At 42.8% G+C, this 16,166-nt stretch overlaps 1 protein-coding gene across 3 annotated transcripts in view; it reads left to right on the top strand.

The window, feature by feature from the left end:
- The window catches only part of USP13 (ubiquitin specific peptidase 13), a 50,200-nt gene that overhangs the window by 15,516 nt on the left and 18,518 nt on the right, over window positions 1-16,166 (top strand). For all 3 annotated transcript variants that reach the window (XR_007205815.1, XM_048314824.1, XM_048314823.1), the window contains exons 4-8: window positions 7,414-7,535; window positions 7,950-8,092; window positions 8,277-8,461; window positions 12,978-13,072; window positions 14,699-14,886. Coding sequence is in view for 2 of the 3 variants with exons in the window: in XM_048314824.1 (XP_048170781.1) it covers window positions 7,414-7,535; window positions 7,950-8,092; window positions 8,277-8,461; window positions 12,978-13,072; window positions 14,699-14,886 (733 nt within the window). In the remaining variant the exon portion in view is untranslated. The remainder of the gene's footprint in view (window positions 1-7,413; window positions 7,536-7,949; window positions 8,093-8,276; window positions 8,462-12,977; window positions 13,073-14,698; window positions 14,887-16,166) is intronic.

Here is a 16,166-nt window from a genome sequence, read left to right as displayed (position 1 = left end):
ACTGGTTTTGGCCATGCTTAAAGCAAAGAACAAAGAATTATTCCTGTCCTAGTTCATAGCTGAGGAAACGAAAGCACAGAGAGGTCATCTGATTTGATAATTTTGCATGTGACAGCAGCAGAGGTGGTGAGCAAAATTTGGCATCTTATCTCTTACTCCAACATCTTTTTCACTGGTTCAGAGCTGCTGATCTTCTCATCTAAACAGGTTGTTATAATTCTGTCTTCCTCGTTGTGACCTTGGGTACCTATCATAGAATGGTTGGGGTTGGAAGGGACATCTGGAGATCATCAAGTCCAATCCCCTGCTGGAGCAGGTTCATGTAGAGCAGGCTGCACACAATCCTATCCAGACATATTTTTAATATCTCCAGAGAAGGACACTCCACGAGCTCTGCTGGCAGCCTGGTCCAGTGCTTTGTCACCCTCAAAGTAAGGAAGCTTTTCCTCATATTCAGATGTAGCTTCCTGTGTTTCAATTTGTGTCTGTTGTGCCTTGTCCAGTTACTGGGTACTGCTGGAGACAATCTGGCCCCACCCTCTTGACACTTGCCCTTAAGATATTTGATAAGATCTCCTCTCAGTCTCTTTTCCAGGCTGAACAGGCCCAGCTTGTCCCCCTAAGAGAGATGCTTCAGTCCCCTAATTATCTTTGTAGCCCTCCAGTGGACCCTCTCCAGTAGTTCCTTGTCTTTCTTGGACTGGGGAGCCCAGAACTGGATGCAATACTCCAGGTGCAGCCCCACCAGGGCAGAGTAGAGGAGGAGGATGATCTCCCTTGATCTGCTGGCCACACTGTTCTTAATGCCCCCGGGATACCACTGGCCTTCTCAGAGGACACAAGAACACTTTGCTGGCTCATGGTTAATTTATCCTGGCTGGTGCAGCCCTGGTATGTGACATGCCAGGTAGGGCTTGCCCTGGCAGACAAAACCAGACAAGGATCAGTGGGAAACTCCAGAATCCCTGTGTTTCAAGGTGTCTATCAATAACTCCCTGAAGGCCTGGAGATTTAAGCTTTGTGTACAAAGTCAATCCAGTTTGGGCATTTGTTACATTGCTTGTTATAATCCTCTTTGATGTAAAACTATTAAAGATACTAAACCCCTTTCAATCTCTTTAGTATTAGGAAAACATCTTTTAGATGCTCACTGATCACTTTCTAGCACTGCTGCTCTCTAGTAAATGCACTAAAACACAGGCTGCTTGGCCAGTCAACTGCAATACTGATCCTTCCCTAAACGTGGAAAGATTCACAGCAAAGTGTGTGTGCATGTGCACATGTGCATTAGGTTGTGGGCATGTTTTGGTTTAGTTTTCTTTGGAGAAGGCTGGAGGGTGTTGGCTGTGAGTGTTCTGTGTAATCAGGAAGCATAACAGCATTGTTTCTTGAAATGTATGAACTGCCTTTAATCTGGCTGGTTTAGGTGTTGCTGGGCAGTGTGGGCATGACAACTTCAGCTCAGGCTGTGCAATGTTTCAGGGGGTTTGGGGTGATGTCTAAAGCAGACTTGTCTGTCTTATTCAGTGCCTTATGTGTGAATAGGAAAAACTCAGTTAATGGGATGTACTGTGACCTTCCTCGTGAGCTCCTGGTCAAAAGGGGTAGCAGAATTAGGGGGAAGGTGCTTGTGCTAAAGGCACTGGAGGTCCAGTTTTTACCACAGAGTTACCAGCAGAGTCCCCTGAACTTGTTATCCCAGGAGTTATCAGCAGAGTCCTTCATAATGTTCTAATTATGAAGAATTAATGCAATGTAAGTGGTCTGGAAAGGGATTGCAAACTGAAGAAATGGAATTTGCTGGTTGATTTAAAATTATCTAAGAGATTAAATCTAAAAGTGATTTTTAAGGTGTTACTGAGTAACTGAACAATAGGTGAAGTAGTTGAAAGATGCAAAGAAGACAAGAGAGGTGCTTTGACTGTGTGTGCACAGGGATGTGGTCCAAGTTACTTGTTGCTGTTCAGAGAGGTGGTTTTGAGAGAGAGATGGGCTGAATGGTTCTCTGAAATGTCAGCTGTCAGCAGCAGTGGGAGATTTAAGTGGAACACCAGTAAAGCAACACTTCATATTTTGTTATCTATCATTCTGCTTTATAAATAGGAAGTGAACCTCTCTTTTGAATAGGAAAAATCTATCTGCACACAGTATGTCCCCGTTTCTCTCTCCAAAACCAACTAGAAAACACCATCCCCCCTCATCCCCAGCAAACAAAACACCTCAGGTAGATACTTGAGCTCTGCATTGAGGGAGGAATCACCACATTTTTGCCTGGTCCTCATGCCCTCTTCCTGAGCATCTGTTGATCCGTGCCAGAGCCTGGACTCCTGGCTATACAGAGCTATCGTAAAACTTGCCCCTAGACAGATGTCCTGTCCCAGAGTGGTTACCAGAACATCATCTGCCAGTGCAGCAAGCTGTGGGAGCTCTGTTTTGAGCAAAGTCAGGGCTAACTCAGACCATCAATTAAAAGTGTTTTGAAGTCCTCAAATGAACAGCTCTGTCAGCAGATCTGTGTTTGCTGGTGAGGAGAGTGTCAGCAAGGAGCAGAATCTGTGACACACAGTTGGTCTCAGGAGACCTTGGAAAGGAAAACTTTCACTTGGAGAGTCTGGGAGAACTTGTAAACTTGCTGAGCTTTTCCTCAATGGCATTTCCCTGCTGATGGCAGTGGATGCACTCATGGCTCCTTTACCAAGTGTAAAGGCCGTTCCTAAGAGTGGCTATACTGGATTTGACCACAGCTTCACTTTGTTCTCCCAGGTCTGATAGGCAGGAGCAGAACCCTGTTTGCAGTAAGGATGTTTTTGTTTGGAGAACTTCTGAAGGGGACATTTGCCTTGAGTGGTTAAAGTCTATATTTATGTGAGTAAGCACATACAGAGTATCTGTATCTGTGAATGAAAAGTTGTGATGTAGGAGAATTTAAGCATTTCCCAGCAATATTTTTACAATTTAGCCCAGTAAAACTGTGCATATTCCCCAGCAGCAGCAGTGGAACTAATTAGCTGTTGCTTTTTAGTTCTGCCATTTATGCTTGAATTGAGTATATGATGGTGAGCAGATACCTTACACTAATGGAGTCTTAATAGTTTACTAGTTTAGGTAGAACTGTGAAAATCAGACTAGATTAACACATGCTGCTGTCAAAGCAGTTATGAATTTGAATTTTTGTCGTTTAGTTTTGCTTGTTTAACACAGGAATGTGCCAGAAATGCAAGGGGTGAGATCTTACCTAGCAATAGGAACAACATAAAAATGCTTTGGGGATGTAGCAAGCAGTTTGAATGTTATTTTACAAGTAGTGAATCATCCGAATGATCCTTGTGGGAAGTTTCACTTTTCATTTTTCTGCAAAGGAAAATGTTGACTGGAAAGTAATTTTGTAAAAAAAAATGTTTCTTTTTTATAACTCATCTGATGAAGTTAATATTTTGAATGTGCTTGAAAACAAATGAACTGAACCGCTTATAGTTTGCAAAGTGCTGCTGCTGCAATTCGCTATTATTTAAAGGCTTCAGGAAGAAATAATTTGATTTAAGGACTCAGGCCTCCACTTCCAAGTCAATACAAATTTGTCCATTGCTTTCAGCGAGAGCAGGATCAAGCCCAGATTCCTAAGATGTCTTTCTAGGGTTTCAAAATTAGTTGTAGACTCGCTAGTCAACATCCTCATTCAATTTTCATGTTTGTATTGCCTTTCACACACACACAGCCACATCCATATGTGCAGGAAATCCCATTTGGGGGTCCTGTCTGGAGTCTCCTTATGCTCCTATTATTAGTGCAGTCAGTTGGTAACTTGTCTAAATCTGATCTGGACACATCCACTCCTTCTCTTCCCCTCTGCTGGGTTGGTTTACATTACAGTACTGTCTCTCCCAGCTGCTGTTTTCAGTCAGTTCAGCAGCAGTGCATTTCTCACCATCACTCAGTGATGCCTTGTGAGTGCAGTAAATTTACTCTACCGACCACTCGCCCAAAATAACAGCGTCAGTTGAGCCTCTGCTCTAAGGTGTCTGCTGCTTTGCTTTTCCTGTCGTCCTGGCCTCCCAACACAACACTTGCAACCTATGAATGCTTTGTTTTGGTGGCCCCAGGGTTTAACTGGGGCTCTCAGGAGGCACCAGAAAGGTGCTACTCCACTGGAAGGGAAAACAGTGTCGTGTGGACGTTGACCATCAAGCTGTCACTCTTTGAAAAGATTGTAAACTGGCTCGTTGTCTTATGGCTCAGTCTCAGAACTGAGTAAAGCCTTTTTCTGCCTTCTCCTCACAGAGCATCTTGGAAGAACATCCTTGATCAAGAAACAGCTTTGGATGAAGTATAGTGCTTGAAAGTTCATGTTTTTCAGTGTCTTTAGTGTTAATTTTTAATCAAATATGCTCCACATGCAAGTAGATTTCACCCTACTCCTCTTTCCTATAGTTACTTATTCCTCTCTAAAATTCTGCACTTGTTTGAAACTACCTGCAGACAGCACATGATGCATAGTGGCTTCAGGGTCAACTTGCCCTCATTTAGTGTGGGCTCCATTGCCTTCTAAAGTCACAGTCATCTACTTTTATTATTTCTACCCCCACACTTTCTCAGCCATGCACAGGCACAGAAAATATAATGCAGGTACAATTTCTTACTAAACTTAACAGCTCTGTGTCTCAGCACGCACAAGCCAAGATTTAAAAATATGAGTGATGTTTCAACTGACATCATTAAGGGCTCTCTCTGACAGTCACCAAAAGAGATCAGTTTATATGGTCATCTGCTGTATGGAGGGATTTCAGTCAGTGACCTTAGAATTCCATTCCACTCTTATGTACTGGGTCTGGACTCTGAGAAGCTGTCTTCAGAGTGATAAGGCAGTACTTTTTAATACCTAGTCAGAGGGAGTAGGTGTTAGGTGGAAGTGTACCAGCTTTACACCGTCACCTTCAAAAGGGGAATTTTAAATCCTCATGGTGTTTCCCAGGACTGTTATGAAGCTTTGTGTATCCTTCTTTAAAATAACAAGTGGGATGCTGCCATATTGGCATGTCAGGCAGAAGGAGTCCCATGCTGATGGGACACTGTTGTCTGCTTTTCTGCCAGCACAAATGGCATGAAGCCTGAGGAGGTGAAAAGGAAATTCCCTTCTGTGCCCATTGCTCACAGGAGGCTGGTGCTCCTAAGCATGTGAAATCCTTAGATGACAGCAGATGACTGCTAATAGGATACTCCATCTTTCATCCCTGGATCACTGGTTCAGATGCAGGTCAGGCCAGCAGCGGTGAAGTCTCTACTACTTCTGGCTGCTGTCTGGCCTGGGAGATGAGCTGCAGTGTGTGTCTGAATTTTGAACACAGGCAACCTATCATTGCTATTTCTATAAGGGGATTGCAAGTGCTGTGAGCTTAATGTCAACAGCACAAGGCAGTGAAGATCAGCAGGTCTCACACATGTCCCCCGAAGCCGGTGGCCGCTGTGAGCTGGTGCCAGGTTCCCTCTGGTGGCTGAGGCGCTGCGTGACCACAGCCCTGCAGGAGGCTCACTGCCTCTAAATCTGGCTGAACATACACTGAGTTTTTATCCTCTCTGAGGAACCTCTCTCCCATTTAGGAGGTGGTCAGTACTTTTGGCTTTTTTATGCTGGCCGCCATCAAATTTCTGGGAAATAAGTGAAAATTCCCTGTGATGCGTTGCCATATGCACCATCAGCTCCGTTTCCTTGTTCCATAGAGCAGAAGAGCTGTTACAGACTGCATCTGTAGAGATTCACCCCTTTATCAAACACAGAACTGTAATACAAGCTGGGAAAGAAGCCTGGAGTAAAGTGAGGGATCATTATGAAATGGTGTGATTTGAGGAGTTGGTAATGGATTAATACATTCTCTAAAAATGTCATGCTTTCAGTATGAAAATGTTCTTGCTTTTGTGTCTGTGTTGAGCTGGTGAGAAGGAGCTTTTGTTGGTTGCTGCTGAGAGAGGGGTCATGCTGCTGGAAGTCACTGACGGTGGGGGTTGTCACCTCAGGGCTGGCTGTTGCAGCAGGTGAGCCAAGAGTTGATGTTCCTCTCAAGAGGTGGTCTTTCCAGGTCAAGTTAAAATATATTTTGGTACTTGTTTTATCATTTGGGCTTCTCAGTCTGTTACTGCCCTCTGGGTAATAGAGAGCTCAGTTTTCTGAATCTGGCTTCTGTCATCCTCACCTCTGTCCCAAACATACATTTGAGATTTCAGGCATTCCCAGGGTGTAGTGGTTGCTGCCAGTGCTCGTTTAGGGTCAAGTGACTCATTAAGCATCTGCATGTTCTAGGGGGGAAATTAAGAGCCAGCTTTGGCCACTGCTAACATATCTCTTTTTTTGGTTGAACCTTATTCTGTCAGTGACTGGTACATCAGAATACAGTGGATTCCACATCTACAAATGGGAGAAGGATCCAGAAAATCCCATCATTGACTTGGAAGTTCTTGCAATTGAATCTTGTGAAATTTCTGAAACGTGCATGTTTGGTCTTAATTTTTTCATTTGTCCTAGGAAGAACAGAACAAGATTTTAACTCAGTCTTGTCACTGTGTGATAATTATATTAATAATTATATTTTTTCACGGAGCTAGAGATACAAACACTAGCCATTTAGTTCCCAATATACCCTCCTGCTTCTCTCAGGGTCCACATATTTCTGGGCAAGCATTTTAGCTGATGTTGCTTGGTCAAGGCTCATATTTAAGAAAAGAAGTCATTCCAACACTGGAAGAAGAATGTACGCAAACACTGTGGAAGGCTTGATCTTCAAAGGAAAGCTTTAGTAGTTAATGAGTGCTTTTTAAACATAGTTACACTGGTTAAGGAGTAGAGTTAGCAACAGAGGGACATTGGTGGTGTTACTGTACTTGCTGCAGCTATTTGAGACTATGGATGAGACACAGGAATACTTCCAGCCATGGACATCTTTACGGAAGGAAAGACCACAGGTTCAAGATAGATGGCAGCCACAGCACGTTTCAGCCAGGTCTGTGATCTGGAAAACATGGGGTGCTCTTTTTATTTGTGCTCTGCAGTTTGGGGATGTGCAGTGCGACTTGGTCTCTGTGCATTATAGCATTTCAAAATACTGGGTAAAAGGCACAGCAGTATTGCATCCTGATTTTGTCCAAAAGGAGCAGAATTTTGTTAGCTGCAGAATGCAATGTTGCTGCTTAGAGAGAGGCCAAACCAACTGTATCTGTGATCGGGGATGACATCAAGTGGAAATCTTGGTCCTGAGAACATTCTCTTGCAGGATGGTGAGATTTCAGTTTAGATCAGGATTTCACAAATATTTCTAGCCAGGAAAAACCACTGGCTGATGCCAGGCAAGCACTGTTTATAGTGTCACAGTTTTGGAACCTTGGATGGTGGGGCAATCTCCTAACATTCCCCATCTTGTTTTCCAGATCTAGAGACAAGCAGTGATCTCAACAGTGATGACTTTGAATATGAGGATGAAGCAAAACTTATTATATTTCCTGATCACTATGAAATCTCATTACCCAACATAGAAGAGCTACCAGCACTGGTCAGTGAGTGTGTGGAAGTGGTCATAGGAATTGTCTCCTGTTTCTGTTTTTATTAAGATGATGTCTTGTTGTCTTATGTGCAGTGCTTGTTTGGACATAAAGATCTTTCTTAACTAGCTATAATAAGAGTGTCAGTAATTTTAAAAGTCATCTTTGTTTCTTGTATTTCCTTCTATCTCCTGTATTCATTCCCTTGTTATGGTGCCAGCTTGTCCTAGGAAACCTCACATAGTACATGTGCTTACTCTCCTGCTAAAATAATGATGACAGTCTAAAAGATTAGATGCATATTTGAGTATATAAATAGTCTACTGATAAGCAGTTCTGTATGTGGTTAGCAATAGGCTGAATGCCAAGTTCTGTCCTGTCACTGAGTCGTGTAAGGCTTTGACTGACATCCACTTGTCTTCCAGGTGACGATAGCTTGTGATGCACTCCTCAGTGCAAAATCACCCTACAGGAAGCAGGAACCTGACTCCTGGGAAGAAGAGCTGCAGGCATCTAAACATGCCAAAACACTTGTACAGTTAGACAATGGTGTTAGAATTCCCCCCAGGTGAGGACAGTAAGGTTTGTTCCTTGTATGCTCTCTAATTCAGTCAGGGTAACTGAACTAAAGGCAGAAACTCAGCCACGATTCCCTTGCGTGGCTGGCTGTGAGGGTTGGTTTGGCCTGCTGTAATGGGAAATCCAGGACTGGCTCCTGTATTCCTGCTGTTTCTCTCTGTTTTGTCTCGCAGTGGTTGGAAGTGCTCCAAGTGTGACCTGCGGGAGAACCTGTGGCTGAACCTGACGGATGGTTCTGTGCTGTGCGGGAAGTGGTTCTTCGACGGCAGCGGGGGCAACGGGCACGCCATGGAGCACTACAAGGAGACAGGTTATCCCCTGGCAGTGAAGCTGGGAACCATCACTCCTGATGGAGCAGGTCAGCCATGGGGCATGTTCTGAGATGAGGTACCTTCTGTGCATGAGACTGACAGTGTGCATCTATTCCCAACTGTGTTCGTGCTTCTAGTGCAAGCGTTTGAGAGTGTGATACGGAAAGGAAACCCTGGGAGCCTGCAAGTGTTGATCAGGGTTGGGGGGGATGACACACACTCCATTCTGAGAAAGCCCATGCCTGTTTTATCTGCTCATTTTATATTTTGTATAAATTTTTTGGGGGTTTCATAGAATACTAGGCTTATAACAGAAGAATGGTGTTAGTTTGAAACAACAGAATCTGGAGAAACAATATTTTTTAGTTCTGCTGCATTTCCTAGGGCAAATGGTTCAACTTTCTGTAACAAAGAAACAACAACAGGGTAATGAGCTTTTTAAATTTAGAAGTCTGTTTGTAACAGCATGTATGGGTTTTTTAATCACAGTGGAAAGTGCTCTTTTTCCTTATTGAACAAAATGTTGCTGAAACAGTCTAATGAACACTCATCTTTGTGGGGCTGCTGTGATGCTCATTTGTAAAATGTGTGATGATCTTGAGAGGGGGAAAAAGCTGTAGCTGTGTCCTTGTTTGCATATTCTCCAAGTGTGATGTTCTGCAGCGTTGCTGCAGAGGGGATTATGGCGTGTGAGGATTAAATGGAATAAAAACATGAGGAGCTGAAAAAGTCATAAGCAAAGAGATCTTTTGTTGCAGCTGCCTGGAGAAGTAAAAATGGAAGAACACATAGCATGATTATATTTTGGCTTTAGTGCTTATGACTACAGAGACAAAAAATTGCTGTTTAGAGCAGCCCCTTTTTTTAATAACCATCATTTGAGAGCTTTTCTAAGTCCTGTTCAGTGTTGAGGAAAGGCAACTGTAGTCAGATTCAACCAGCTGTGCCACAGAAACACTTAGCAAAAACCATTTTTTTCTCTCCCAGATGGAATGTTTTTTCCTTGCATGAGCCTGGTCTTGGGTGATTTCTATCCAAATCTCTCAGTTATTGAAGGTGTTTAGGATTTGCCCAGCTGTAGGTTTCAACTGCATGTACAAAACAAACAGGATATTCTGTAGGTTTTTGTTTCAGAAATTTTTCTTTTCTTTCCCATCTTTAGCAGCAATACTTGTTTCCTTATGGCTTCTGTTGTTGTGCCTCCCACTGATCAGCTGCTTCCTCTCTTATGTGGCCTTTGGGATAACAAAGGACAGGCTGTCATCCTTTCCTTTGAATGAGAGGCACCAGCTGTTCTCCACAGACCTTTGTTCTTCTGGATGATGTTTACTTGGTTTCCCTGTAGAAAAATCTTCCCTCCCCCAACCTTCCTTGTTCCTTTGCAGCAATTATTCTGTCTCTGATCTATATTGCTGTGGTACTCATAACCCCTCTGGGTTATACATGGGCTTCAGGAGAGAGGCTCTGTGGCTGATGGTGACACAAAATCTTTCTGTTTTCTGCTTCCGTGGTTAGAGGTGAAGAGGTGACAGTAGAGGAGTAATAAGCGCTAGTCCCTGTCCTGACATAATTTATTCCTTTTTCACACCAGGAGGAAGGAGAAGGAGGTGGTGCCAGTATTCCAATGACACTCACCCTCCATGTACACAGAGGAGAGCTCTTTGTCTTGCCCTGAGATGTCTGTGATGTGTACATTATGAAAGGTTTCTGAGGCATTAGCTCCAGCAGATACATCTGGGATCAGGGCAGAAACTGAACCAAACTTCTCTTCCACTCTTCTACCTTGGACAGGATGCACCAGAGAGTCAGAAACGTTGTTTGCCTCAGTGGGCTGAGCACTGGGCAGACTGTGCTACCTGCTGCCTCTCTTGACATTTATTTCAAGTCACTATGAGGTTGCTTCTTTGGGAATAGATTGAGGCATGGAATGGGGCATTGGCCGGGGGAAACCCCATGTGACCGATACTTGAAGGAGTTGCTTTGTGGATGCTAATCTTAGCAATTGTCAGATCCTTTTGGGGGGATCCTGAGCCACTTGTTTCTTTAGGGACAGTGTTACCATTGCCTGATTTCCTCTAAGTAGGAAGGAGCGATGTTTACACAGCCAGAACAGGTGTAAATCTTGAGCTGCGGAAGAAAATGAAGTCAAGTAGCATTGACATGTTTCTTTTCTTAAAATAATATTAATCATAATGATTGTTATCAGGAAAATAGTTTTTCACCCAGAGGATGGTTGGGCACTGGAAAAATCTCCCCAGGAAAGTGGTCACAGCACCAAGCCTGAGTTCAAAATGTGTTTGGACAACGCTCTCAGGCCCATGGTGGGATTCTTTGTGTGTCCTGCACAGGGCCAGGAGTCGGACTAGATGGTACTGATGGGTCCCTTCCACCTCAGCATATTCTATGATTTTGTTCTCTGTTTAATAATATTCTTTGTTGTCTGTCTCATATTTATCTTGGTGGGTTGCCCCCCTCCCCTTCCACTTCCCCCTTTCTCACTCTAGTGACACCAGGTCGTTGTGTGTCACATTTGCTGACTTGTCTACATTCCTCATCTGCCAGAGTCTGTATGGCAGCACTGCAGACCTGTGTTTGGCAGCTCTTATCTTCCATCTTCGATTTTTTGAAACAAGTGAGTTCTTTCTCCCATGAACTCAAGCTACACGCAGAAAGTACTGAAATCTGGCACGAGCTGGGCTCTTGAGCAGAACATTAGCCTTGTGGTCAATTTCTGCTGCTCTGGGTCAGTGGTCCCAGGTGATTTGCTCTCTGCAGTTGTCAGAGCAGAGGGAAAACAGTATCAAAGCTTCCCCCCTGAAAGCAGTCACTCAAGCTCAGTTGCTGTGTAATCTCACTCCATCAGGTGTTTGAACTTCTTGGGATCTTCTGGCTGTGCTGTGACCTCAGCAGAATACTATGGGAATGTTGTGATGCCATGTGTGTGGATGAACAGTCATGTCTTCTGGGTGCATTTGCTACCACACAGAGGAATTCCAGCAGATGGGCAGCTACAGCCACGCACATGCCAGAAAGGTCATGGGCACCAATGTTAATGGGGCATCTGATGGCTGATCAGCAGCTGGCAGCACAGCTCAAAGCACAGCTCCCTGCTCTGAGAGGTTTTTCATAGGGCTGGTCAATGTTAAAAGTTAGTCTTTGAGTTCTTGGCTAACCTTCAGTGTGTTGTTTCAGTGTGGGTTTGGTACTAGCAGACTTCAAGGAGAATGCCTTTTGTTAAAGGGAATGGGCTGAGTTAGAGCCAGGGTCTGCAGCTGCCAGGAGAGGCCAGGGTAAGGACCTCTCAGAAGTGATATTTGTGCTGTGAACAGCCTTTATCAGTGTTCCTGCTATCTCCTCCTGAGTTTGTTTCTGTTCCTTTCTCCCGGCTAAGCTTTCTCTGTCAGCCTAGATCTGGTCTTATGGAGCAAGGTCACTGTGAGAAACTGCTGGGCACGAGGGAAACTTGCCTGAGAGAAATGCAGGGAGACTGGCACACGGATTCTGGATTTTGGTATGAGGAGACACCGAAGCAGTAATTTACTACAGAGGTAGAGACCTGAGCAGAGAAAAGATGGAAGGCCTGTTCAAGTCTTACAAGGGCATGTCTTATCACTTCTATCCCTTTATGATGCTTGCAGCTTTATTGTTATTTGTTCAAGTAGGTGAAACCTGCTCTGAACTCAGTGTCATTATAGGACTCGCTAGGTAAACTCTAGAAAAGAACATTTTTACTCTCAATTTTTTTGTCCTTCTTTTGGATTTATTAAACTTGGTTTCATATTGAAAATATCATCATTAGACATACTTCTTCCCTTCACAGTCTGAACTTTGCCCTCCCAGAATGTTTATGGGCTTTTACTTAAGGCCATTAAGGGCCTATCATAGAGAACTGAAATCTAGATCTTCCAAACAATAAAGCAAGACATCTCACTCAGAAAATCAGCCTTTCTCCCTAACCACAAGGTTAGATTAATCTTAGAAGTCCAATCCAGTGGTGTGTAATCCAAAAAACCTCTCTTTATTCTAATAAAGAATTCCTCTGTTCTCCCTGTATCTCTGTGTGAAAAGGGCATAAGTGGATTTCTTAAACTGTACTAAAAATTAAAATACTGTTGGCAATAGTGAGTTGGGCTGATATACTCACAGCTTTAATGTGTCTGTCTGTATCTAGTAGCTCTACAAAAATTCATAATCTCTTTTTATCATGTTCAAAATGTGGAGTGGCCACATATCTGAGAACTTTGCATACCCTGTTCCTTGCTTTCCCTACAAATTTGTTATTTGGGGGAGGGGAAATACTATGATCCCTATAAATATTTTTAGGTTTTAATACTGTGGAGGCATATAATTTCTTCTGAGGAGAGTGCTTAAAGCTATTCTGTTAATATATTGACTGAGCTATGTGGGTATCTGTGCACTTCTCTGCTGGCCAGAACCAAACTTGGAGAATATGAACAAGGCATTTTGTATAGGCAGCCCTGCACTGGGAATGCAGTGTTGGTAAACAAAGAGAAGGGATAACATTTGATACTGGGCCTCACTGGTTTCTCTCTGCTTTTGTAGATGTCTATTCCTTTGATGAAGAGGAGCCGGTTTTAGATCCACATATAGCAAAACATTTGGCACACTTTGGAATTGATATGCTGCAGATGCAAGTGGTAGGAAATGGATCTTTTATTTAGCTTGTTGCTCACTTGTTTATTCACTTAGGGGTGGGAGAGAAACAGGAGAAGAATGACACCTGAAGCTTATTTGTGATTCCTTCAGACTGTTATGACAGTATTCAACTTTGTAAAGTTCAGCCAGCTAATTTGGGGTTTATTGTCTGAGTTCTGGGTAAATCTTTGCTCTCAAATCCAGAAGTTACCTTCTGAAAGAGGTACCTTGTGGTCTTTAGTTTTCATTTTGCACTTTTCCTGGGTCATGTAGCATTTGTCTTCAAGATGAAAAACCTCATCCAATTTGAGAAGAATGTCTAGAGTACTTAATGACAGTGAGTGAAGGGAAGCCTATTGCATGTGTAAACAGATATAAGTAATAAGCAAAAGGAAGCTAAATAATGGATAAGTTAAAAAGAGGCTGAAAGTTCTTTAGGTAAATTTCAGTTTAGATTTTGTCAATAAAAACATTAGAAAATGAGAAAAATGCATTCTCTCAAGTCTAGAAAACAGCATGGTCTAAGGTGTGAAATGCTAGAAAAGGACTGGGGAAAAAAGGGTTCTCTGTGTGTGTCTGTATTAGTGAAGAAGTACATTTAATAACTTGTGTCTTAGTGGATGTTGGTTCCAGTTCTGTTTAAATGATGTAAGAAATCAGAATAGGATATTTTTACAAAGGCAGGTACGTTTTTTTGTGGTTGTGTTGGATTTTTTGTTTGATTTGGTTTGTTGTTTTCTGGGTTTTTTTACTCAAGCATAGAACCTAGTATGACTACCTGAGAACATGAAAACTGTTAAAAAGGAACAAATCTGCTGCTGCTTAAGTGCATTTAATTGTCCAAGAGGTGAGAAAACTGATATTAATTGAAATGATAGAGAAGAGTTAAACTGTGTTTTCAAAACTCTTCGTGGTACTAATAAAATTTTTGGTATACTAATGTCCTTGCCAGTACCATGAATAAGAAGTTTCTTTTATCCAAATATTTCTGGAAAGCCTGTTTTACTCAGCAACCTCAAAAACTTAGTCTTAGCTGTTGCAGAGGTTTCACCTCTGGTGTTTGGTCTGTACAATTCTTCAAGAAGTGACAGAGTAGTGCCAGCAGTAAATGACACGGTAGTGACCCACACCTACAGGCTGAAGGCTGAGTGTTAGAGGGGAGAAACTTCAGTGTCACAAATTATGGGCTTTTACCATTTGAAAGAAGGGAAGAGCCCTTGGATCTGTAGCTTTTCATGTGGTTTGTTTGTTAGGAACAGCTTCTACAGCAGCAGCTATTCATGGCCATTACAAATGGAATAGGAAACCTGAAAAAAATGCAGTGTTTGATGCTGAGGCTTGAGGTCACAGGCCTGAGAGAAGTGAAGCTCCCAGCTGGGATTGAGGTCACACCAGGGAGCATTTGAAGAACCAGGGGCCTGTGCTAAAGAGCTAAGGCTGTATTGGAGGAACAAACTGCTGGCTTTCTGACCCTCATCTTCCCCTACATGCAGGATTTACCTTGCCTTGCCCATTGATTTGGCTCTTCATTTTTTGGAGTATAGCTCACAAAGTTGGTGGTGATGGTGACAGCAACATAATTATGGCAGAAGTTAAAGAGACTAAAAAGAAAATCTCGTTGCTTTCAGACAGAGAATGGGCTAAGAGATAATGACATAAAGCCAAGAGTCTCAGAATGGGAAGTGATTCAGGAAGCTGGCGTGAAACTCAAGCCCATGTATGGCCCAGGATACACTGGCATGAAGAACCTGGGAAATAGCTGCTACCTCAATGCTGTCATGCAAGCCATTTTCAGCATCCCAGAGTTCCAGCGAGCGTAAGTAGCTCCAAACTAGTTCTTGTCACTACCTGCTGCATTCATCAATTTATTGTTTTTCTAGGAAAAATGGTAATTCAGTTTTTGTCTCACCTGCAGACAGGTCTCTTTCATTCAGTTCAGCAGCTTCTTGGAGGATTTAGTGATTGTTTTGGTCTGTTCTGGAAAAGGCTGGAACACAAAACCCAATCTGCCTTTGAAATAAAAACTTGCTGTCTCAACTTCAGTGCTGGGAAATCATATGCCACCTTGTAAATTTGATGTCTCACTCTCTACTTTCTCTATACAGATGCAGATATCTCCATTTCCCTGGGTATCATCAGTATCACATTAAGGGGTTTGTACTGGCCAATGCCAGTATCGCTGCAGGAGTCATTCTGCTGCTCCTGTGTGATTTGTGCCAAAAAGTGGCACAACCATTAATACTGATTCATGCTAATGAAAAACAGTGCACCTGTTGCATGCGGGTCTGGCTAAGGGGGGAAACTATCCAAGCCATATTTTAATTAAATTTTAAAAAAATAGTGAAAAGAGTAGTGTAAATTTATTCTTTCACTTAATAATTGAGAGTAAAAGGACAAAAGCACAACAGAAAAATATGAAATAGTCTTGAATGATCAAAACTGAATGCATCACTCCGAGGAGAGAAGCCTTTTTATATAGGACAGTCCATGGTTTGAAATAAAATTCTGAGTGCCCTTTCCTTCCAAAGCAGCAGTAGTGTATGTGCTGGAAGTGAAGCTTTTAGATTTTGGAAAGCCTCCCAGGTTTTCATGTTAGAAATTACTTTCTGGAGAAGAAGAGGGAGAAAACTTTTGTTTATTTTCTTTGTTAGCCACATAGAGCACAGTCTGTAGATTCATTGAGTGCCAGCTCTTCTACCTCCACTGTTGAAAAATATCAAAATGGACTTTATTAAGGAAGATCATTTTCCACAGCATGGTCCTGGGCGTTTCCTGGAGGACTTAGTGTCATCAATACAGTGGAGATCTTTGAAGAGAGAGGGCCCAGCACCATGACCATACCTACCCAGCCCATTTCTTCCTGTGCTCAAAGGCAGCAATGCTCAGAGAGTGCTGCTGAATGCTTCACTTTCCAACAGGCTGGTTAGAACAACGTTTCCCTCAGTGTTTGTTGTCAGAATTGTTTCTCCTGTGAAACTCAATAGAAACATTCTTTTTACATATTTTGGTCCTGATACAAACCTGAATTTACTTGGTTATGTTGGTTGGGAGTAGAAAGTACACTGGTTCTCAACTCAGCTCTGAGGTTTTGACCAA

The sequence above is a fragment of the Corvus hawaiiensis genome, chromosome 10 (assembly GCF_020740725.1).
Source record: "Corvus hawaiiensis isolate bCorHaw1 chromosome 10, bCorHaw1.pri.cur, whole genome shotgun sequence".
Taxonomy (NCBI): domain Eukaryota; kingdom Metazoa; phylum Chordata; class Aves; order Passeriformes; family Corvidae; genus Corvus; species Corvus hawaiiensis.
Note: the sequence above shows the minus strand (reverse complement) of the source record. Positions and strands in the feature narration are given on the sequence as shown.